This window comes from Haliaeetus albicilla, chromosome Z (genome assembly GCF_947461875.1).
Source record: "Haliaeetus albicilla chromosome Z, bHalAlb1.1, whole genome shotgun sequence".
Taxonomy (NCBI): Eukaryota; Metazoa; Chordata; class Aves; order Accipitriformes; family Accipitridae; genus Haliaeetus; species Haliaeetus albicilla.
In genome coordinates this window covers 60,219,612-60,244,363 of record NC_091516.1, presented here as the reverse complement: position 1 = coordinate 60,244,363, position 24,752 = coordinate 60,219,612, and the positions used below count along the sequence as shown (strand labels likewise).

The 24,752-nt window shown below is 43.2% G+C and overlaps 1 protein-coding gene across 4 annotated transcripts in view; it reads right to left on the bottom strand.

The window, feature by feature from the left end:
- LPAR1 (lysophosphatidic acid receptor 1) overlaps positions 1–24,752 on the bottom strand; it is a 78,192-nt gene that overhangs the window by 18,460 nt on the left and 34,980 nt on the right. For all 4 annotated transcript variants that reach the window (XM_069776349.1, XM_069776346.1, XM_069776347.1 and 1 more), the window contains one exon: positions 22,172–22,919. In XM_069776349.1, coding sequence (XP_069632450.1) covers positions 22,172–22,919 — 748 coding nt within the window. The remainder of the gene's footprint in view (positions 1–22,171; positions 22,920–24,752) is intronic.

Genomic DNA, 24,752 nt, shown 5'->3' with positions numbered 1-24,752 from the left:
AGGTTCTAGATGCAGGGTTGAGCTGTCTGCTCAAAGAAAGGGGACAACATATAAGCAGGGAGCCAGCCGTCAAAGAAACTGTAACTCCGCTGACTTCCAGAAGCAGTTGTAAAAACAGTCACAAATGGTACAGCTGCATTGAAAGCAGGCCTCTAAAAGAAAAACAAAATGCTCCTCCGTACTCTCTCTGTGGAAAACCACAAGAAGTTTCTGCAAGGTTATCAGTCCTCAAAAGAAGGTCTTAGAACATCAAGGCCACCTACTGTATTGCATCTTTCTGCTTGAAAAAATACAGGGTTGCAATCACAGATACAGGTTGCAAAATAGAAAACCTACCTAGCATAACACCAGCTGTTGCTCCCCAATGAAAAAGGAACTGAAGGACTAAGACTGCTACCAAACCATAAAGGCAGCTTCCAGCTGGATTACCTTCAGTAGCTGCACAGGTCTGCAGCTTACCTATGGGGCTGAGGAGGCAGCGAATGGACAGACTAGCAGAAGGGGTGAAACCGGGCCATGATGATTAAAAACCAACACGTCTTCAAATTCCTGCTGCCAGCTTCTGAAATGCTCCATGTTAAAAAAAACACCTACAGCACCAAGCAGACAGGCATTGGACAATGATACCGGCATGTGTCCAGGAGGTGGAACCTGGAGACACAGGAAATAAGTTTTATTGCAGTGCCAGCTAATTAAAGCACCTACACTGAGTACTCCTCCTCCAGCACACACCCAAAACAGTACCTGCAGCATCATTCAAATATTTTAATTCAGCACTGGTCACAGTACTTTAAGTCAGATTATTTTGGGACGGACACACTGGTATATGAATTCACAAGATTTCTAAAGTTTTTTTAGCAGGCATTTGTGGGCTTGCACCTAAAGCAAACAGGAAGCTGCATGAGATAAACTGAGACCTTTGAGGCAAAAGGCCCTCCATTGGGGAATTTTTGGATTTACAAAAAAAAAGTCAAAAAAACAATTAGTACATTGTCAGCAAATTGCTTGCAAAATCCTTCTACTCAGCAAAATAATTGCTTCCAAGAAGTACCTCTGCTGCTCAAGCTCAAGTGTTCAGAAAAGAACAAAACCCCCTAATCATTCAGCAACACACTGAAGGAAGCCAATCAGAGCTGACCTCATTTTCTTTTAACCATGAAAGGAATATTGAGGCAACATTGAGGTAAGCTCCAACACAGCAGCAGCATGTAGGGGAGGCGTATAAAGGAGGAGCCCTAATACAAAGTCACATCAGCCTTTACTGGAATTCATTTAAAGCTCCTGGTGATACTTGCTAGCTTCTCACCATTTTTCTGCAGAGCTCTGAGCAGGAGGTGTAGCAAAACCAAGATAGCAAAATTAGGGATGAATACAGCAAGGCAGAGAGACCATCCCAGTGCTGTAGGAAAAGACCATGCCTCTAGCTGCTTGTCTTTAATAGGCAGGCTTTGTAGCCTGGTGATTGATCACAGCTGTGTCTCAAGTAATAAAGACCCAAACCAACTAGCACAACAAGCTTCAGATCTGTAGGTTCTTACTATCTTAGCTGTTCTGCAGACTATGAGGGGAGGAGAAGGGCACAGATTTTGTGTCTCTGGTACCTTGCTGGAGAGGCAAGCAACAAGGGATGAGTCCACTTGTTACTCCTTCAAAATTAACCAGCATTCAGACTTCTTAGTTGCCTGGTGATGCCACAAGCATTTTTACTGGCACCAGTGCTCTCTCTGCTGTCCTGCCATCTGAATACTGATATTGTAACTGTGTCCATTAATGCTCTATCTTTGTGCACAAGAATACATGGCTGGGAACAGGGTAATGGCCAGGCAGGTTTTCCAGACTGACCTACTGTAAGTTTGATGATTATGTGGTATTTCCAGCACATATTTTTCTGAAAACACTCACTGTTTATATTTATCATTGACTACACTCCTGCCTTAAACAGCATTTATCAGAGAAGGCACATGCGAGTTTCACCAGCTCTAATGGTTTTAAGGATGCAGCGTTGGTGTATGCAACCAGGCTGAACACAGCTAGAGGTGCAGGGCAGGTAACGTGGTCTGGGCAGGACAGTCTTCGCTCCCTGCCAATTTCATCAGCGTTTGGCTGATCTTACGTCTGAAGCCATTTTGCAAAGCCTGCAGCATTGGGATCCCATCTGAGCCGCTTGGGTTGGCGGGCCCCGTGCTCCAGTGCCTGGGACGTTGTTCCCAGTTGCGATTCAGCTGCTCTCCTCCCTTATTGACATGGCTTAGGTGCGGAGTTTGCTCTCCTCCCACCTGACCCACAGCTGGAGAAGCCCACATCAGTGCCCGAACCACCGGGGGTTTTGCAAAACCGGAGCCGCGCATGCCTGGGGAAGGGAATGCATGAGAACAGAGAGGCACAGGAGCACCACTGGACCCTGCTTCCACTCCTACCCTCCCAAAACCAGGAAAGTTTTGCCCCAGCAAGTCATAAACAGCGCCAATCTCTCTCAGACAGTGCTGGCTCTTGCTTTTTCTTTGAACTGGGAACAAGGGAAGCTCCCTTGAGATTAACGGCTGCTACTGTTGCCTGTTGCTGTGACTGTCATCTGGCATTGATGCTCTGTATGTTACTGCAATCGGCCATACATTACATTCATAAAAGAAAAAAAAAAGAGGAAAAAACAGGTGCCTGTAACTGATCCACAGCCTGGGTGTTCCTCATCTCCTCCTCCCTATTCTGCATCACAGAGTAATACCTGTATTCATCAGGGTCACTTTGGGTAGGAGTTGAGGGTTGATGGGAGAGGGTTGAATGCAGAGATCTCCCAGGGTTCAGTCACGGCTGGCAAACACTGCTGCTAGCAGCAGGTCTGAGCTTCAATGTTGCTGCAATGCAAGTATTTTGAGTAGCAAATTCAGTCGTTCACAGTAGACGGTGCAAGGTGCAGGCAAGAGCAAATACATCAAAAAGCAAGGAAATGAATTTGTCCGCAAAATGCAGTACACACTGTCAGGAGGCTTTGAGATAAGCAGTGAGATGACCACATACAGTACAATGAGCACATGGAAGGGGAAAGGCAGAGGAAAGCATACCAGTGCCTGAAAGAGTGTTGCACATCACTGCAACAGCTGCATGTAAACATTTGCAGATGCAATTTAAAACTTAATCTTTTCCCCTGAAATGTTCTACTGAGACATGTGTAAAACAGATGAAAAGAGACAACCCCAGACGTTGTTTACAGCAGAAGAGGGCCATACGTGACCTGCCACCTCTCCATCCTTCTCCCTAGCTGTGCTTTCTGAATTTCGTGACACTGTGGAAAGTTGTCCCATTAAGCCAGCATCACAAGGGCATGAGCTGTCTCCTTCCTGTATGGAATAACCAGCAGCACAAACTTGCTGACAAAACCCTCCTTGCCACAATTCTTAGGTAATTTTTCTGGGAACATTCATACTTAAAGCAATCTGCAACACGCTAAGCAGGGAGAAGGAAAGGAGTGTGAATTAAGGAATGGTACTGATGGCTCTCTCTGGCTCACTTAGGACTGCACGGCTTTTCAAAAGCATGTTGTTATCACAGGGCTAGAAATTATTTAATGCCACTGTGGCATTGTGTTTGTGTTGCCTTGCTTCCAGGTCATCTAACTGTTTTTGGTTTTTTTTTTCATTTTTTTGTTTGTTTGTTTGTTTTGAGGAGTGGTGAAAGCAAAACCACCAGCACGCCTCCATGCCAAGGGAAGTGATGGGACCCTGTGGGAGTCCTTGCTGGAAGATGCCCTGGAGGGACCAGGAGAAGGAGCCAGAGCAGCCTCCACTTGTGGCTTCCTCTGAAAAAGGCCAAGCAGTTCACAGTGCTCCACCAGGGAGAGTCATGGCCACCTTCCGTAATGCTGCCTGGCATCACGGCATTGCCAGGGAGTGAAAAACATTGCTCATAGGAGGCAGACCCAAGCCCCAAGCCAAAGTCTCTACCCCAGCCATCTGTTGGGCTTCAGAGGCAACTGCTACAACCAGAATTTGAGGGCTCATCTTCCCGGTGCAGACCCACCACCTGCGCTAATGTTTTTCTTTTCTCAAGCATTTGTAATGACTCAGGGACAGGACACAACTGGAGGCAACTCCTGCCAATGCATCACGTGCAGACCAAAGGCACATTAATCAGCTCTTGAGTGCTCGTGACCTCTAAGCAGGTCCTGGAGCCAGAGCTGACACTGCCACAAAGAGGGCAGCTGTGGTCACAGCAACGAGGGATCCCCTGGAAAAACCTCACACCAAGGGCACAAATTGCAATATGCATACACACCCTTTAATCTCAAATGATGAAAATAATCTAGTACAAGTCCTCTCCATCTAAATTAAAGAACAATTCATACATGAAGTGAGCTACCAAAAAATCAAATACTTCCAGATACTTCTGTTACTGATATCTCTCATGCTGGTTCAGGAAGTTTCTGAATCTATCACTAGCCTAGCAACTTTTCTCTCACAGCTCTTTAAAACGCTGGCAACGTGCCTGTCTTTTCGAAGCACTTTGCATTTTGTTTTCCTGGGGCATGAATGATAGAGGTATTTAAACAAAGAAAATATACTTCCAAGCTTCCAAGCATGTGGACTTTTTTTTTTTTTTTTTTTGAAAGTGGTCAGTCCATGTCATGGAAGTGGAGGAGATGGTTTCAAGATGTGGTGACATACATCTCTTATTATCACAGATTTCAGCACATGCAGAACTCCACCATATCACTCTATTGCAAAATAGCATATGTGCAGCTTTACAGGCAATTATATCAGGACACTAGTGCCTTTTCTATGCACTTTAATAAGACTACTTTCTTAAAAACAATAAAACTTAACTCTTTAAAACAGTATCAGAAGCCTTCTGCTTGTGTTTTTTTTGTTGGCTGTGATTTCTGCTTTCTTACACACATCTGAAGAGATGCTCAATGAAATTGCTGCATCCGACAGACATTTTTCTTTCCAGTTTGACAGCAACAGCAGCAAAAGGAGGCAGTGAACTTAACAAATGAGAAGAAGGATATCAAAGCTTCTCTAATAAAATCTCTGGCAAGTATAACATTTTCTTCAGTAATTTTTTTTATTTTTTGGGAGATCTGCACTCAACAGTGCAATATGTAATGGAGGTATCTTTGCAAGATTCCCTCTGCTGTATGAGTCAAGGGTAACTCTTGATAGTCAGCGTGTTCATGCAGGTGACCACTCAAAACTTTTGGGAGAAAAGCATGTTGTTTCAAAGTGAAGTGCATAAGGTACAAAGCTTATGAATGGACCACGCTCAGAGTTTTAATACATTTCATCACTGTTTTTTAAGGTCAAGACTGGGTTTTAAAATCTGGTTCATGTCTCTGCTAAGATTTCACCAACATTTGCAGTGAAATCCTGGTGTTAACACAGCCAAGTGCAGAACTTGTGCTTCAGTCAGCTCTGTATCCAGCTCCCTCCATTCGTGTTAAATGGAGAAGGAGATGTAAGACATTTGAGGCACTGTCATATGCACTCTCTCCTGGAAAATTGCTATGTCTGTGGCTGAACATCCCCCCTGAAGGGAAATACTCAATTTCTTTCTGGATCAAGCCTTGACCAGCCATTATCTCTGTGCAATCTAATTTTTCAATTACTGATGCTCAATCAGGTCCTGAGCTTAGAACTGGAAGTATGTGGCAACCAGGTTAAAATAAAATAAAACAATTAAAAAAAAAGTATCTTTTTGGTGTTGAGTTTCCTGGAGGAGGCATTATAGTCTTCCTAGAAAAAGCAAAATTTTGGGGAGCCTGGAAAACAATGTATCCTCTGCACCTCTAACCACTGCTGCGGAGGACCTGTCCCAGCCCTGCTCAGTATCTGTGGGCTCCGCTGTACCCAGAAGGAGCTACTCAAGGCAAGAAGCTCCCCAAGCCCCCCAGAATCTTAGCAGCAACAGTAAAACGACCTGTGCTGGCCAGTGGCCAAGGGCAGCGGGCTCTGTCGCACCCCTGTGCCCCGCTCCCTTGGACCTGCCCAGCCAGGGAAGCTGGGAAGCAAACGCCTGCCTGCCCAGCTCTGCAGGCAAGGTACTCAATAGTCCTCCTGCTGAGGTAGTTCTCTCCTTCAGTCAGCGAGATAAATCAACAAGAGGGCTCAATGGTGAATATTTAACTGTACTATCTTCTAAACCTTCCAAGGGAAAAATTTTAAAGTTCCATATCCAAAATTAATGGGGGATTTTTATCTATCTATCTATTTATTTATTTATTTTTAATTCTTAGCAACTCAAAGTTTCCAAGGAATTCAGGATTTCTTCTGAATGTAAGCAACTTGCAGATGGGCTGCAGGGTATGAAACAGGCAATTTCAGCAAAACCAAAAAACCCTAAAACATTTCAGAATCTAGAAAAAAAAAATTAAACAGTTCAGCAAAGGCATAGTACATTAAGAGCTCCCTGTTAATTAAATCATATTTGCTTGTAAAACCAACATCCATATTCATAAAAGAAATGTAAGAGGTTAAATCCTCAATGCATGTTACCAATAACAACAGTTCGATTAGATCTACTCTTATGGTTTAAATACACCTATTTTTAATGCACACTGGAAAAACGATAGTATTGCCAGTGGCAGGGTAAAATTGCAAGAAATTCTTCTTCCATTTCACAGCCTGGTTCCAAAAAGTCAGGAAAAAAAAATTATTTGCTCCTGTTCCAGGAGTAAATCTCTATACACTGGATATTTATGCCTACGACAATGGTTTGCAGGAAGGTCGCTACACTTTGCTTTCTGGAAATCGGCCTGGAATTGCTTTCCTCTGCCATGCCACAAGCCAGGAGAGCCCAGCAGCCCAGTCCGGCTCAGAGGCACCTGAGATGGGGCCACCGCTGCTGCGGGACAGGGTGGTCCAGGCTGCGATGGCCCCGCCACATCCTCCCACAGCATCCACGTACCATCCTGGCGGCTGGGCTGCCTCTCCGAGGTGCTGCTCCCGCCTGCCAGCGGAACGGCTGCAAGGCCCAGAGATAAAGTTATAAATAAAGAAAGGGAGTGGAGAGACGGGAACAGAGGGAGGGGAGAGGGAGGGTGGGCGAAGAATCAAAAAAATTTAAATAAAAGAAAAATCTCATGGGAAACAGCATCAATCACTAGTGTGTTCTCTGGAATGTGCTTAAAAGGTCACATTTCTTGAGTGCATGCAGCCTTATACACACCTCTCGTGCTTACTTGGTGCGGCAAGCGAGGCCAGTGCTGCGTGTCTGAAAGCCTTCTGCTCTTTAACACCACCACACAGCAGCACACGGTAAATGCAGCACTCGGGTGCTTGATGGACTGAAAGTTGAAGTGTTCATCTAAAGAATGCTACATTAATAATTTCCAGTTAATTAGTTTGCTTTGTTTATTTAAATTGGCCCCTCCGCACTCTAGACTGAACCGAGCCAAGCTCTTCTGCTGGAAAGACAGAAACCAGCACAACTCATGTCATGCAGAACACCGGCTGAACCACCAAGGATTAGATGCTGATTATCCTCAGTGCAGGACCATTTTTAATCCCCATGGTCTACAGAAGCCATATAAGCCTATTAATGAATATGCATTTCCTTTACCTTTTTTTGGGGGGGTGACAACAATAAGAGGGATGTTAAGCTATAACACACTCCGATATTACTCTCTCCTTGTTGAAGGAGAGTAAATCCAAAATGCAATTGGAAGGCAAAGCCCGTCCACAAGGCTGAGCATCAGGCAGCAAGCAAGCAGCAAGCGATGATCCCTCTGCACCCAGCACCCCTGCACCTATGTCCCACAACACTGCTTCTACCCGGGGCAAGGGCTTTTGGGGAAACAGGTTGCAAAATGCAAAAATGCACAACAGGGACACACAGAGCGACGTCAAGGGGCCGAGCCCGAGAGGGATTTTTTGCAGGTGGCTGTTTCGTGCACCTCCTGTCCCTGCCGCGCAGAGGTGAGCACCCTCCCTGGGCACGGGGACAGTGCGGGCAGGACCCCCCGCCAAAACCTAGGGATGAGGGGCCAGGGCCAGCTGCCGGATTAACAGCTCTCTTGGGGAGTCTCTATCTTCTCTCCTCACCTGGGGCTGACAGGCTTTTTCAACAGAGATCTCATTAAGGCCATAGCGTGCCTGAGAAAGAAAAAGGAAGAAACCCCCAGATCTTCATGTCTTCAGAGCTAAATCCTGCAGATCACCCTATATTCTCAGCACTAGAACAAAAGCAGAGCAAGTGAAAAGCCAATTTGCTTCATTACTCATTTCGCCATGTTACCTAACAAGCACGCATATTGAAATAGTAACAAAAAAAATTGTAACCTATTTAAGGAACAATGAACCCATTCCACTGCTGTATACTACAAAAGACACTTTCAAAAGATGCATTGTTGAAATACATTCATAAATCTTCATGCAGCTCACACAAGTTCCAGAAACTATGCCAAGCATTATCAGAAATGCAATTTTTTTCTGTATTTCACAACGTACACAACCTATCAGCTCCTGTTACCAAGGTACTGCATCCATTCCAATCTCACCTAACAGTGAGAGGTTATCTCCTTTTCTCTAATATAAATTATTGACTTGTCAGCTTCAGAACAAGAACTTTAGGCAGCACATTTTCTTGGGAAATGATTCTTCAGTTTCCTAAATGCTGCTTGGTATGAACTGGCATGCAAGGGGGGAAAAAAACCCCAAAACCTAAACACTTTGCAACTGCACACTTCAAATTAACCTTATGGGTAGTCAACCTCTGAAACAAAAGACAACACAGATTAAAATTCAACCAATTTACCTATTCATCTTGACTGCATGTAAGACTGTCCTTCCTGTTGCTGTCAACCTTACAGATTTTTTTTTTTTAGCCTTTAAAGCTTGTGCACCACCCCACCACATCCATTCTGCACTTTAAGATGGGAAACTCAGTAACACACTGGCATCCATGTGGCTTCTAGCAGCACAACCTGCATTTCAGGTGACTTCTGGCAAGTCAGATTGAAGACCTTCAACAAGTATCTTCCATGGCCCTGAAAGGCACATCCATCCCAATGCAAACCTCTTTCTGTTTTCAACACTCACACCTGCAACTGAGGTAACTTAAAAGTTTCATTCGCGGCCAGTGCAGTTACCAAATGGAAACTGTGCCTTTAATATGGCACATGCTCAAGAGTCTACAGCAGAAGAGTAGCTGACCAAGCAAGCCTTTTACTATTCTGAAATTATATAAAAACCCTCCATTTGCAGCTGATGAACCATACACTTGAAGTGAAGCAATAGATACAAAAATGGAGGCTTTACCCTGAACTATCTAAAATGTGGTCCATGACCTCTCCATCTCCTTCACAGGTAGAAAAGATGATAGAAATTTCTCAGTCTTATGTGGAGGATGAGACTGGAACACCTGAGCATGTCAGCAGGACCACAAGATACTATGTTCACCTCTTGCCTTAAGGTAGAAGAATAGCTTGTGAGATGCACTCTGCCACTCCTCCAGGGAGCAGGGAGGGCAAAGTTTTAAAGTTGCAAACTGTTAATATGCGTTTGGAAAGCTCAAAAGTTTGTTCAAATGAGAACTCTGAGAATACACAGCAGTTGCTTTTGTGTGCAGGGGCATGTAAACGAGAGCGCTACTGGGGAGGGGAGACTGGATAACGTCAGTAGGAAACCTAGACAGAGCAAAGGCTTGTGATTCAGAAATTTAAGAGCCAAGTATCTCTCTGCATTGACATTCTTTCAGAAATCACCCACTGTAAACTAAAAATACACTACATTTTACATGGTGGCAGGGCAGTCCCCTTCATGTTCTTTGGCTGCCATGCAATACTTATATTTTCTTTTGCTTGGGCACATGCATGGCAAAGGCAAGGGATCTCCTGGAAAATGAACTGGTCAGCACTGAACTCCATTTCACTATCTGCCTCCAGAGGAGGAACCAGAACATGGTGTGCCCTGCTGGCATGACTTTGAACATCAAAAACCAGCAGACACGCTTTGCAGGTCTGCCATCTCAAGAAAAACAATTTTTCCATCATGAATTTCTGTTTCGACCTGTGCAAGCAGGGGTTAGAAACCCCACATGTCATTCCCAACCTGCTTTCTACAGTGTGGTACAAGCAGATGGGAGTTGTTATGCATTTCTATTTGCATGGAAGACATGACTTTACTCCTTCAGACTGTGCCCTTCCCCATCCACGAGGCTCCTCACAGCCTGGAGTTAAGTGACTCTTTGTAGCCCCTTTGGCAATTAACTGACAGCAGCGGGCTGTTTTACATGTCACTTAAAAGTTGTCAGTTAGTATGTATTGAAAGAAATGTATTTCCCATTAAACAGTTGTAACCTGAAGGTACACACCTCACTGCTTAGAAGTACATACCCAAACTCATGGCTATGCTAGTAAATTTTTAATTGTAACCTGCCTATGTCAAAAGTAGACCTTGTAGCACCTTGTAGCTGATTGACAGGCACAACGTAATTGACTTCTTAATATTGTTACTCACCTCTTCACTCCTCACTCTGCACGCCAGCTGAAGAGATAAATAAAACCCAGTCTGTTCCCCCTATGTTTAAGGTTTGAAATGAAACGGGGTTTTTTTGTAATTACGTAGAAGTTTTTTCTCCCAGATCATGGGAGCTAACTGAAATACATGTGCAGTAGCATCGGCACCGAAGCAGTCGGGGTGTGAGGGGCAGCGTCACAGGGGAGAGTGGCAGGCGAGGCTGGGTCCCTGGTGCGGCACCCCGGCCTGTTTTGGGGTGTTAGTACAACCGCTCCAAGTTGGGAAGAGTGAGCACAGTTTCCACTGCAGCCTTTTCGCTTGTATAAGCACATGCAGTTATGGTAGAAAATATGTCACTAAATACGTTTGTTTTGATAGTTAATGAAGGTAACTGAAGTTTAAGAAAATCCAACACATCATCAAGGAAATCCAGCTACGTATCTAAAGTAACTTAATATATTTTTTAAAATTTCCTTCAATATTCCTTTATGAACTACAGTTTTCAATTTTAGTTTGTTTAATGGAAGAAAGTGGCAACAAATCTACAAATGTGCAATAGTTTTACACAGCTTTTTTTCTTTCTCACTATACACACAGCTTCTGCTTGGAAAATTCATCTCTACGTTACTCCTTGTACTTCTAGAAAAGTAAAAAGTGGGCACTTAAAAGCAACTTCAAACAAGGGAAGACGAGAATTATCAATGCCATATGTCAGAACAAGTTCCTTCTGAGGTTACATCAATATCAGAAGATGGGAAACAGCTCCCCAAACTGCTTTCAGGAGAACAAGGAAGGTAGTGAGTCCAAGGTCAGAGGAAACGATTTCCATGAAAAGAAGATAAATGTAGGAGCTTGGCAGCTTTTCCTGCTTGTAACAGCTCAATTCCCTCCCTCTTCTTCAGGAGACGATGACTTCCTTCATGAAGGAAGATAGTTCAAAAATCTTAACTGTCCTTGCATATCTATGGTTACATTAGCAAATTCGTACTCAGATACCAAGTACTTTATTGAAGCGGAAAGACCCAAGCCAGACAGTTCTTACTCCAACACAAAGAAATGCAACAGAATTGCTCTCTCACTCCCCTCAAACTTATCTGAACCTTTTTTTTTTTTCAAAGTACCCTCATAGGCTTTTAGCGCTAACATCAAGGAATTACTATTTCAACCTACCGCAACACACAGAGGCTGCTCTCCTAACATCAGCCCACAGCAGCAGATGTCCAGCCCTGTGGCAGGTATGTCTGGGACAGTTCAACAGACTAAATTCTCACTTCCCCAGCTGCAGAACTTAAGGTCACCCTGCCCACAAACTTCAAAGCACTCGTCCCTGGGCCTTTGAACACCTCCTGTTCGCCGGTGGGTCTGGAAACCAAGTATTTTCACGTATGGTAGTCCCCCTTGCTCCAGTACTTCATTAAGCAGCACAGACTGATGGACAATACTTGAGCACGGAAAACAAATGCTTCAGACTTAACAAATGATGTCATAGATTCTGAAGTCTCATGACCTTCCATACAAGCTCTGAGTCCTTTTACCTGCTCTCCAAGCACTGATGGGAAAGGGTATGTGTCTGCTAGTGGACCTGCCACATATACAAGAAGCACACTTGAATGGAATATCAGCGTTTCTCCATGTGGATACAAGGAAAATGAACTTCAGAGACTTTTTTAGGCTCAGCAAAGTGGAAAGGTGGCATGAAGGTTTCCCAAAAGAGAACTGCAGAAAGCATGGGGCTTTTCTGCTGCTGTTCCTGCTTTTCAGCTTTAAAGAAGGGCATCAAATGTGTGTGTGACAGAAACTTAAGTCATGGAAGGGCTTGGGGTGGGAGTGGGGGGAAAGACCTTTGCCTGAAAGAAAAAAGAAAAAAAGCAGGCCACCTGTGAGCTCAGCAACAGCATCCCAAGCTGTAAGAAATAGGAAAATAGGAAGCTGTTCTGCTAGTAAAGGTAGAACCAGAAGAGCTCCGAATCACATTTTTCTTTCACATTCGGGTTCAAAATACATTTATTAAACATGCATAAAGTAAGCTGTTTCCTTGAACACACTTTTCGTGCTGAGACTAGGAGGGAGGCGCAAAGGCTGTTGTCTGAAGGCTATCTGTCACTCACTGCTGACCATTTCCCACTCCACTGACCGTCTGCTGTACCTCAGATGTCTTAGCAAGCCTTTCCACCGGCAATAATTTTCTGTTTTGATGTTAAGAGCCATAGTTTCATTGAAACTATAAAAGGCAAAAATAACTTGGGGTTTAAAATTGTATTCTTCTGTTTTCACAGATTACCCCAGAAAAACAGACAACCCACAATACTTACTCACACTGCTCATGTGCAATGAAGCAACGCACAAGAAGGAGCACCACTTCTCCTCTCCCACAAAACAGTCTCTTGTTCTCAATGTTTTCCACTGGTGGAAACAAATGATTGTTCAATGCCTCATTGAATGCAGTTTTACAATGCAACAAGTTAACAGCTGGCATTTTTGTTCACGTAGTTCCTCAAGCTGAGGTCTAGCTCTAAGTCTGGCTTAGCATTTGAGCGGTTTTCGCTGGAACATGGGAAGGACAAATGGTATCCCAAAGATGAAAACACAAGACAGTGGCTGGACATGGACATCACCTCTGATCTTCCATACTGCAAATTCTTTGCTTTAACAGTTATCAAAGATGTATCAGTTTTAACTGAGGATGCAAGAAATTTAACCCAATGTCAGGGAAGAAATTAAGCAAAACTTTTAGAACTGAACTCCCCATGCAACTATGCACTTTCCAGAGGAAAAAAATGTTATCTTGCAAGAAGCCATTTTGTAAAAGCATTATTGTTGCCTCCTCTAAAGGATGGATTCCCATCTTCTGTTCCAAAAAATTCAGCTCAAAAAGCCTGAGATCAGTAGGTCTCGGTCATGTGCTGACATTTTACATGTAAGTCTTCCTGCACACGCTGATTTTCAAATTTTTTCTTTGGTAACTACTTCTACCCTGAGCTTTCAGCTTTTCTCAACGTTTACCAAGACCTCTGTGTTAGAGCAAATGTCCCACAACACGTCCCCATCTCTGCTGTTTTGGAGAAGCCCAGGTTAATGAGTACTCACTCATGGATGTAGCACTGCTAAGCAGAGTCAGATGGCAGAGTGAGATATGGTACTAATTCATTTTGGTTTAGCATGGATTTTCACTAAGTGAATTTCACTCCTTGGCCAGCAGTTTGTTATTTCACCTGGATCTGACAGAAAAGGTTGGATTCTACTGCTTGAGGGTAAGGGTGAGATTTCCAAATCCTATTATTTATAAAGAAAAATAAAAATCAATTCCCTTTGCCTTGCTGAGAAGAATACCTACTTCTGCCATTTGAATTCATTTTTAGAAGCCTTTTGGAAACAAGAGACAATGTATGCAAGCAATTACAGTTTTATTTATTTTATTTTTTTTTAATCAAAAGCTGAACTTGAGTACAGACCAAGAACTACTCAAGGTTTGTCCCTCTCTGGCCATTCTTGGAGGAATGCAGAGAGCTTTCTTTTGCCCTTTAAATTTATTTCTTCCCTGAAAAGGTAATAAATTATACTGAAATCAGGGGAAAGACTTTTATTAAACAAGGCCTCATTTCCATCGTATGTAAAGGAATGGGTTTACTAGAGTGACTTTCCCCATTCAAAAACAAAATAAAATAAAACCACATTCCTGCCTTGGGAAATGATGGAAGTTCCTCAAAGCACAGTTTCAAAGGATCCCAAATGAAAATAAATAATACTTATTCTTAACTGAAGGGGGAGAGAAGGGGAAAACTTCCAAACGGTTTCCCCAAGGTGAAGCAATGAATTACACAAGGATACCTGGAATACTTTAGAGAAAAGACAGTTACCAGGGACTTAGCAGCTTTAGCTGGGGATACAATAAATTTAATTGGGAGAGTCAGTGAAGAAATTAAGCAAAACATTTAGAATTAGACTCCCAACACACCCCACCATGCTCCAGGTTCAGAGAAAGAGCTGCCTGGATCCAAGGCACCAATAACTTCTGCTTCAGCAAGGAGAGCTTGTATGGGCTTGTTTTGAAAAAGAAAGCTAGTTATGAACTTTATCACACAAATGAACTGACCACAGTGTAATTTCCAGATGCTGTGCTTCCTTATTCTTTTTCCTTTCAATATCTTCACCATCCAATCAGTACTGGGAAGAGATTTGGTTTGGGGCTACTAGACAAAATTCAAAAAGATCAACTGGAATTCATTTGTAGGATTATAAATTACAATAAAAATGATCAGTGAGTGAGATTTAGAGAGACAGATTAACTGTCAGAGAGCACACATAGCACTCCTTTTACTACCAGCATGAAAAAAACAAGCAAGCATGAAACATCCTATGCAAGTCCAAAGGGTCTTAAATTTAAGACACACTCCAATCACTGCATAATTATGTACAGATTACAGCTTAGATCCTCGGCAAGTTTTCATGCCTCCATTATTTTAACTGACAGCAGAAACCCATTTTGCTGATGAAATATAACTCACTGATTTTTAATAGTTCGAAAAAAGTTGTCTTCCTTTCATAAAAGAGTGCTAGATCTGTCTAATATAGTAATAAAGCTATATTTATCAAGAAAATAAGAATATGGACATTTACATGTACAAACATAAAAATATTAGACCACTCATTATGGATAACAGACCACGAAAATTCTATTTTTTGTTATTAAATCTGAATGATTTCACAATGAAATCTTCTAACAAATATAAGCAGTAATACGAAGACTTCCATTCTGCTTCACCTACTTGCAAGATGAATGTACACTGTTTTTTTAAGTCAATACCAAAATGTCATTAAGATGCATGCAAAAAAAAAAAGATTAAAAAAAAAAAGATAATACATTATAAGTAGTAACAGCAAGCCCTGGAAGCCATCCCCACTCCAACCTGTATGTGTTATTTTCCTCCAAGGAGCAATCACAATTACTCTTAAGGACTTCCACTAAGAAAAAAGAGACAGAAATCCAAGCCATCAAAAATCCTGTAGGATAGGGTGTGCTATTAAAAAAAATCTTATAGAATAATTTTAATGAAGATTTCACTTCTTCATGCAAATATATGATGATACAGCTTGAAAATACTGCCATCACACTGCAGCTCTGAAAGCACTTATTATAAACCTTCCCTCTCCATACAATGGTAATAAGAATTAATGTTATAAACTATGAGGAGTGCTCCCTTTAGACTACAGTAATCAGCCACAATTTCCCAGTTTACTCGACTGTGGGTTAAATTCACAGTTTATGCACTTTTAAAATATACTTACCTAGAAACACTGGGACTGCACATAACTGCACCCTGTGTGCTAGAACAGAAAGTCATTGATGCTCAGACTCGTATTGCCAGCGCCAGTTCCAGAGTTTATTGCCCTGTTTTTCCGTCAGGACTAAATCAATACACAAGTGACATTACTGTTACGCAGGGGTCAGGCAGGGTTGGTGACTCTGAACAAGTCCCCCATGCTGGCCACAGGCTAACCCGGTATTTATGGCTTCACACTCCCCCACTTCCAGAGAAGAAGCTGTGAAATGTGCTGCTCTCATCTGAACTCCAGCTTGATCTCATTGCCCAGCCCAGCTCTCCAAGGAAAATGTAATAACGTCAAGGAAAAAAACCAACTGGGCCCCCAAATGGGGCCACCGCTACCTGGTGGAAGGACATCTCCAAGCTAAGATGACATCCTCATTTTCAGTCATCTCAGAGAAAACGCGGTTGGAGAGCTCGGCTCTCTTCATGCCAGCAGCACTCCTCAGGGAAGAGATGAATAGGTGAAGTTGTCTTCTTCCAGCCGCGGGGCTCAGATTTAAACCCTGGCTTCTCCAAAAGATCCTCTTATCAGTTGCATTGCACTAGCAGGGCTGATGTTTGCTTTGGCCCACCAGAATAGCTTTCCATGGGCAGGGAAGGTCTGCTGAAGTTCAAGTGATGCCATAACCAAGCTCTGTCGAGACAAGATCATCTTCATCTTGGCCCAGGACCACTTACTTGGTAACTAGTGAAGTACAGTTAATAAGGCTTAGGTAGGTCAAAGCTTTACAATTCGGGGGCCAATGAAGATAGGCCACCCCAGTTAACCACCTGACACTGCATGAGGGGTATGGAAATAAAGGCATGCCTCTGGCAAAACACAGGGTGCTGTCATTCAGATTGTAGCACTATTTCACGGTCTTATTTTCTACTGAAAATCAAGTGATCTTACTGCATGAGGGGAGAAAGCGGGAAAAGATGCAGACTGCATGCCAGAAGAGACAGCAGAGATATTGAAAACATCTTTTAAAAAATGTGTCTCTACAGAACTTCATGTTTTTGACCTTGGAATGAAATGCTATGTAACAATCAATCACCCAGAAAGGTTAAAGTTATCAATAATGCACTTTATTTGCTTTAACTGTCTGGCTACAGCATATGTTGACACTCACGTGCATTACCATAGTCATTTGCTGCTTTCCATCCCCATTTGGTACCTCGTTGTGAAAGAAAAGCTACTAAAGTACAAAAATAAGTCTCCCATGCAATTCACAACTGTGGCAGAAAGAGAGGGCAGGAAAAAAATTGTTGCTGGGCAGTTCCACCCTTCCAGATGTTATACTAAACTTCCAGATGTTTTCCTTGCATTTATTGCTTCGTTATAATAAGGGACTGTCTTCAAAAACAGTGAGACTCCTTTAAATTAAAATAGTTTATACAAAAAGAACCTTCACTTTTTTTTATCTGTGCCCACATTAGTTTCCAAATCATGCAGAATAAACCACATCATTGCTGCAAACAAAGTGGATGGTCTTACAGGCAGGAAAAGCTGAAGTGTCTTTTTAGTTCCCAGGAACATAAAGGGTAAGCAATCATGAATTCATTGTTTGCTCTGCCTACATCCTGGGGGCTAGCTGTGGTTCTGGGCTCAACAGGCATGCCTAATTTTGGCCAAACACCACTGAGACCTCACCCAACACGGAAGGCTAATTGGCAGGATTGGTAAAACATACATATGAAAGTTTGTTGCTATTACTGTTATTTAAAATTCAGTTATAAAACCTTAACATTGTACTCTCACAGTCTAACTTCTAAATAGAGAAGGATGCCTAAATATGTGTATGGAGGTATAGGGAACGCTTATCCACATTGCAAAAACAAGAGCTGACAAGTTAAGGAAGGGTCTTCAATCAGCATTTAGGCAGGCGAACATACAGGCTAACTTTCCAACAATAATAATCTAAGCTGGTAGTTATCTACAAATGAGGGTATATAAGAACCCCTAGAAGACCCTAGCCTTTCATGACTTATTCCAGGCCATGGAAATCCAGAGCAGAGCTAGTTTTTTCCACCCCTGAGCTCTGAAATCCTTTTTCAGTGCTTTCACTGCTTCTTAAAACAGTAGTTAGATATTGTCATCCATTTGGGGGCCAAACCTGCCTTTGGCCCAGCCAAATGCATTCAGAGTCTAACTATGACCCCACCAGAAAAACAGTTTAGCTTTGTCCTTAAACATAAGATAAGAAACCGTGGAGGATGGAAGAGAGGATGCCAACTTTCATCTGTCGTATCTGCTAGGTTTCTGCCTGTTCCCTCGACTGCTCATTTAAACGTAACACATGGTGGTGGTGAAAGGCAAAGTGTCACTGAACTGCAAGCCAAACCAGACCTGATTTTATGGCTGTGTGCGGTACACAGATCAGTCCTTCCTTAGCCCCAGCGCAAAGGAAAAGCATGCTCTAGAGAAAGAGCTTTATGTTCCTTGTTACTTTCGAAAGATTTCAAAAGCAGCCTTGTTAAAAGAAAAAAGGGCTCAGCTATGAAATCACTTCCTTCTGTTTAAAATATTTTACTCGAAGAAAAACAAAAGGGCACGAGGAAAAAAAAAAAAAAAAAATCTGTTCTCTGCTTTTGACTTGTTCCTGGGATTCAGCATCCCACCCGCTCTGTGGGATGACGCCGTGTGCCAGATCCCGACCGCTCCAGCCCGCGCGCCAAGCGTCCGCAGCCCTCCCCGCACAATCACCCTCTTGTCGGAGGCGGCTGGCGCCCGCCCCGCACAGGCTGACAGCATCGCAGGACTGCGCCCGCTTCGGGGCAGCTCTTCGCCTCTTGGAGCAAGGCAGCAAGGCGCGCGGAGGGCAGGCCGTGTTAGGCAGCTAACGAACAAGAAGCTCTTGTGTTAATTCCGCCCCCCCTCCTGCCCCCCGAAACGTAGCGTGGATGGGGACAGAGGAAAAGACGATCTTCTGCTTGCAGCAGCGAGGCTCTGCCTGGGAGTACAGCCAGCAGGGCGACTTCAGGAAGACCAGTTTATGGAAGTTTAAAAGTCAAACGACCAGTTCATTGCTGCCCAAATCACAAGGGGGTTACTTACGGCTGAGCAGCATTTTAACAAAGATCCTAAGACGAGGACTGGTTTGCCTCCCTCTGCCAGTGCTCATAGGTTTACTCAGACTCCCCGCCCTGTTTTTCCTCGATTCCCAAGGCACCCTCCCTCTCCTCCAAAATGAATTGCCTCCTTCTGGGCAAGTGGGCTGACACACACCAACCAGCTCCCTGCCCCACTCAGCCGTGGGGCAGGAGAGGAGGGAGAGGGTTCTTATGAATAAACTGAAACGCTTCCCTTCTCCTCTCCACCTCCAGCAATAATGTGGGTTCTACCTCAAACAGCAATGTATTACCCTGATCTGCGCCATTAAGGAAGACAGGGGGTCTCTTCCTCCGTGTTACTGAGGTTCACTGATGCAGAAAAAAGCCAGATCACACGAGATAAACGTTCAGCAAGTTGCTCCAAGCAGCCTACGACACCCACCTTCTCTGCATTTCCCAAAGCTCAAACAGATGAACTCACAGCACTATGCACTGACTACCTTTGAAGATGGCACTCAGGAAATACGACACTCAAAATTAAATCTTCTGCTTGTGAAAATTTTAAGCCAGACATGCAAGCAGACTGCAAGCAATGCCAGAGCACCAGGACACCCGCCTGATCAACAGGCTGTCCGAACCCCTACTCCAAAGTGAGGTACCACCAAACCAGCACTTCGAAGTGATGCTTAGCTTTTTTTCTTTAGAACCACAAAACACTGGAAATGCAAATTCAGTAATAGGGGGTGGCACTTGCCAGCTGATGGCAACTCATGAACTTTTCTTATGGTTCATCTAACAGTCTGCTTAACACCCTGATGCACAAATGTTTAACCTCCAAAAGTCTCTGTGGTTGCCCCCAGGCGTGACTCTTGGCTTCAGGCCATTTTTTAAAATTTATTTAAAAAAACCAAAACAACGAAACAAACCAACAATCCCACAGCTGTTTCCCAGCCATCTTTACCTTGCAACTGTGTCTCACAGGTGGTAAGGAGGTGAAAGCATTGCTGCTTCTTTGCACTGTAGCCCTATGACTGACCTCCTCCAACCAAATAAACCACACTGCTTTGAAAAACAAACAAACAAACAAACCAACCAACCAACCCACCCCTTTTCAAAATAATACCAAAGTGGGAGATCCAAATACAGGATCAAGAGTGTCACAGCCTGGGAGTGCCTTTGTTTTCTTCAAGCAGATTTAATAAAATAACACGTTACCTCTCTCTGCAAATGGTGTTTTATGCAGATTAGAAGAGGTGCTAAAGCAGAGTGTGTACACAACGCCGAAGGAATTTAACTGCACCAGTAGTAAGAAATAAGGTCCTGTTTGAATTTTGAAGAAGCTTCAACATGTGCCACCTGCAGTCCTGAAAAATCTTACTCCAAGTAGCCCCAGTGAGGAATCAGAGATACTATTGAACTACATGAGCAGCTAAACTTGAGTCGCCTTCAGTTTGGCTAATGCTACTTAACCTCTGAAGTTGTTCCACTGTTTCCAGAACAATACCTGGAAAAAATAAGGTACTTATTAGGGAAAAAAAGGGCTACTTTATGTTCCTTGTACATCTCTACTGTCGTGGCCACACTGTGTGGCCTGTACATCTTCCCTGTGACCTCTGCTCACAGGAGAATGGAGGAGGGTGCAGCCACTACGAAGCCTTCCAACTGCATACATACCTCTAGTCCCATAAATGCCTGGGGTTAGCTGCCACGTGCTATTTATTCAGTGAATGTTTATTTATTCCTACAACTCTGCATTGCACTGGTATAAGCACTTACTATCCGTGGACTGCCCCCCCCCCCCCCCCCTTTTTTTTTTTAAAAGTCTCAGCCAGGCTTTCACCTCACAGGAAATACTCCACTGCTGTATGAACAGCAATTCCTTCAGGAGGGAAAACAAGCATCTATTTCCTAAAAAGACGACTGCAAAACCTAAATTTTCTTTCTGTTCTTAACTTCATCTTGCCTTCTGTGAGGAGGATGACGGAGATGGGGAGGGACAGATTTTGGAACCACCAGGCAGTCAGGAGAGGTTTTACCCACCACTACAGCCTCCCTCACAAAAGTCACAGAGAGTCTTTGCCTGAAGAGAAGAGCAGGACACGTAGGAACACAACTTATCAATGGCTGAACAGGTTAGTCAACTACACAGTTCATATTCTGGTTACAAAGCTAATAACTAGGTCAGAGAGCAACACGTACATTCTTAAACTAACATATGAGTTGACACAGTGATTCACAACAAATCTCTGCAACTATTCTGCTGCGTTTGTGCAGATAGCAACTGCTAGAAAACACAAGTCATGGCATAAAGCCATGGAAATCAGGATGTCAAAGCCAGAACTGGGGCTAAGTTTTGGGCTTTGTAGACTGTGTACAGTTGCTTTTACAGACTACTAAGGGAACTTCACGATGCAACAGGCTACTAGGATCCCAAGAGACCTGTGTACCGTGCTGGAGGACCTCATGGGTAGGAACACAGGTTGGGACAAGGAGACAACCACCACTGTCCCTGCCTGCCTGCAGCTCGCTATCATCTGCAGCAACAAAGAGCAGAACTCTGACCAGGGAATGGTACCCAGCATCCAGGCTGTGCTTTTTCATAAGGAAAGTGAGAGCCCCAGACAAAAGCCAAATACAGCCATTCACAAAAAGACAGGAACCTTCTGACTCCAACGTGTGTCATGATATTTGCCTCATGTTTTCTTGTTTTGCAAGCCCTGAAGCTTAGGCATCTCCTGAGCAGTGTGCTGAAGCACACCAGTGCCTTATGTGCTACTTTTCTGTATTAGCAAATTGGCAGATACTCAGATGTGCCAAACATTGTAGACCTGAATGAACTGTACATGCAGTCCTGCTTAACATGCAAAATCTTTTCATCAATAGCCTGTAGCCCCTCACTGTTCTCTAGACATAGGAGTACTGCCTGAATAAACACGACACCTTTTGGGTGGCAAAAAGGAGACGAGGTACTTCAGTGGAAGATTGAGCCTTCCCTGTACTATTTTAAGGTTGCAGCCATTTGGCATCTTCAAAGGCAAAAGGGTGAACATTGCACATGATAGGCTGCTACAACAAGCTTTAAACATGCAAGCTGCAAAAAACCCACCATCTGACATCTCAAGGTCCTGGATTTTCATCAGTTTCATATTACAGGGCTGAGTGACCAAGTCTCTTATACCCACTTCCATAAACAAGCTTGATGATAGTCCCGACACAGTAACGAATGCTGGGGGGTTCTTATTGCCCCTACCTCTTCTAGTGTCTTCCAAATGCTGCTGACCTCCCACAAGCTGGACCTGCATTACTGAAATCACCTGATAAGAAACAGAGGGGGAGAACAGGGGAGGCAAAGTAAGCACTTACCAAGCACAATGACCACAGTCTTCAGGAGGCTCATCATGGTGTCCCGATTCCTGCGGGGTCCAGAACTGTGTCTGGACATTCTCATAGTCCTTTGGCGGACATACCCAAAGATATGAGCATATAGGACCACCATGACTACAAAAGTGACCAGGTTGAAAATAGCCCAGAAGACCAGGTAGGAGTCACTGTAGAGCGGTGCCATGTTGGAGCAGTGAGTGATATCACAAATACAGTTCCATCCGACACTTGGTATGGCGCCCATGACAATGGCCATAGTCCAGATAACCACAATTACGACCACTACTCGCCGGTTGCTCATCCGAGTATGTAGCTGCATTCGGAAAACTGTAATGTGCCGCTCAATAGCAATGGCCAACAAATTGGCTACAGAGGCTGTCAGGCTAGTGTCAATAAGACCCTGACGGAGAAGCCAGGTGCTTACAGTCAATCTTCTAGTGTTGGGTCCTGTGTTGAACATTAAGTAAAAGTAGGCCAGCCCTGCAAAAAAGTCCGCAGCGGCTAAGTTGGCCATTAAGTAATAAATAGGGAAGTGGAATCGGCGGTTGACATAAATAGCCACCATAACCAAGAGGTTGGCCAGCATTATGAAGATGCAGACGGTAATCCCCAGTCCCATTACAAGCTTGCTGACAGTGTTCCATTCAGTGGCTAGATATTTTCCACTTCGGTTATAAAAGAAGGCAATGGTTTCATTGTAGTAGCACTGTGGTTCGCTCATGGCTGTGGACTGAAAGAAGAGGGGAAAAAAAAGAGAGAGAAAAAAAAGAATATCAGAACTGAAAACATATGATTGCCTCCACGGACAAGACATGCACAGAGAGCAGGGAGGGGGACAGGAAGGGAACATGCTTCAGAACAAATTTATTTTTTCAGACTAAATGGCATTCCACAACTTGCAAACAATTGCTCTGAGGAGTCTAGTAACAGCAACCAGATTAGAAACAATCAGAAATTATTCCATCTGCTCTGGGAGCTAGCATGATTTCTGACGCAGTTGTAAATTGCATAGCAAATGAGCATGTGGCCAAGCAGACCTGCTGAAAAATTCACTTAAAAAGAAGGGCATGCAATTTGTAATTAAGAAAAGTAAACTCTGTTACAGGACACCTTATTTATGTTACCAGTGCATAAAACTGTTTTTTGGCTGTAGCAGTGTTACAAGAAGAGCTCCTCAAAGAGGAGGAAAAGTGGATTACATTTCCCAGCACATTTTGACTCATTCAGGTCTCCATCAGGGGCATTCCTTCTTGTCCTGTCTTAAACTGGGAAGAAGACCCTAAATTAAGCTCATCAATATGCTCTGAGACTGTGATTTTCCAGGGCCACGGGCTATGTCTTTCCATGAAGCATGAAGTGCATTTATAAAGACTAAAAGAAGCAGGCCACTGTATTTCTATAAGCATTCTTCTTTTTCCATCAGTCACATTTCTAAACAGGGTTTGAAATACATCATGCTTTTAAGTATAACTCATCTGAACTGGCTTATTCCAATTTGAAGTAGAAGGAGTGAGGCAAGAAATCAGAAAAGCAGTATTTGACTTAACTAGTGCTAAAAGCCTCAAACCTTCTTTCTTGCTTTAAGTACTGTTATGGCTATGTCAGGGAATACATGATTAATTTCCTTGCAGAGTACTCAGCTGAGCACAGCTATGGGGCAACAAACAAGCCCCATACTCCACAAGAATGTAGAACTTTTGCATAAAACTGTTAGCTAACAAGAAAATGCTTAATGAATTTCCTTCCTCAGTTATAATCAATTACTCAAGGTGCAATTCCCAAAAGGCAAATCTTAGAAAAAGAAACCCCTCTGATTAACATCCTGGTTCCTTGTTTAGCATGGCTTAAAAACAAGGATGTAAAAATAGTGATTAAAAAAACCAAACCAAGAAAGTCATGCCAAAAAAGTCTCTTCCTAAAGAGGCCCAGCTCTGACACCCTGCTCTTGTGGCTGTGAAACTCTACTGACTAAACTTGAATTTTTACAAAAAGAGGAGCATTTTTAGGAAGAAACTGGGTAATAAGTCCTATCGAAGAACAGATCAACAACACTACAAGATGAGAATTTCTTCCCATTAAAACATGCAAACAAACCCCTATGTTTTGGACAGCTCCAGCCATTCTGCAGGAAATGCTACAGCTAACGTATTCTTCAAGTTAAAACCAAAAATATACAGAATTGGGAAACAGAATTAGTAATTGGACTCAAGTAAAAATAGTATCTGATAAAGATTTCCTTAGAATTACCCAAAGCTATTTCTGTTTCCTTTTGTTTCCCTTTGTTTGTCAACACGATTAAGCTAATTCCAGTAAAGCAATACACAAAACTTTCCACCTATATCCCAAATGCTTTACATGACATTTAGATTTATGTTAAAGAAAAATGTCTTTTTGGAATGATTTTACCTCCAACCTAAACATCGATCAGAAACATTTGCAGACCCAGGATAATAAAATGCTAGAGTAAATAGTATTTCTCAGCACAGTGACTATAAAATTTTTATTGTTCCTCTAGGATACATCAACTCTTAGGTTAGAAACATTTCAGCCTTAATTATTTAAG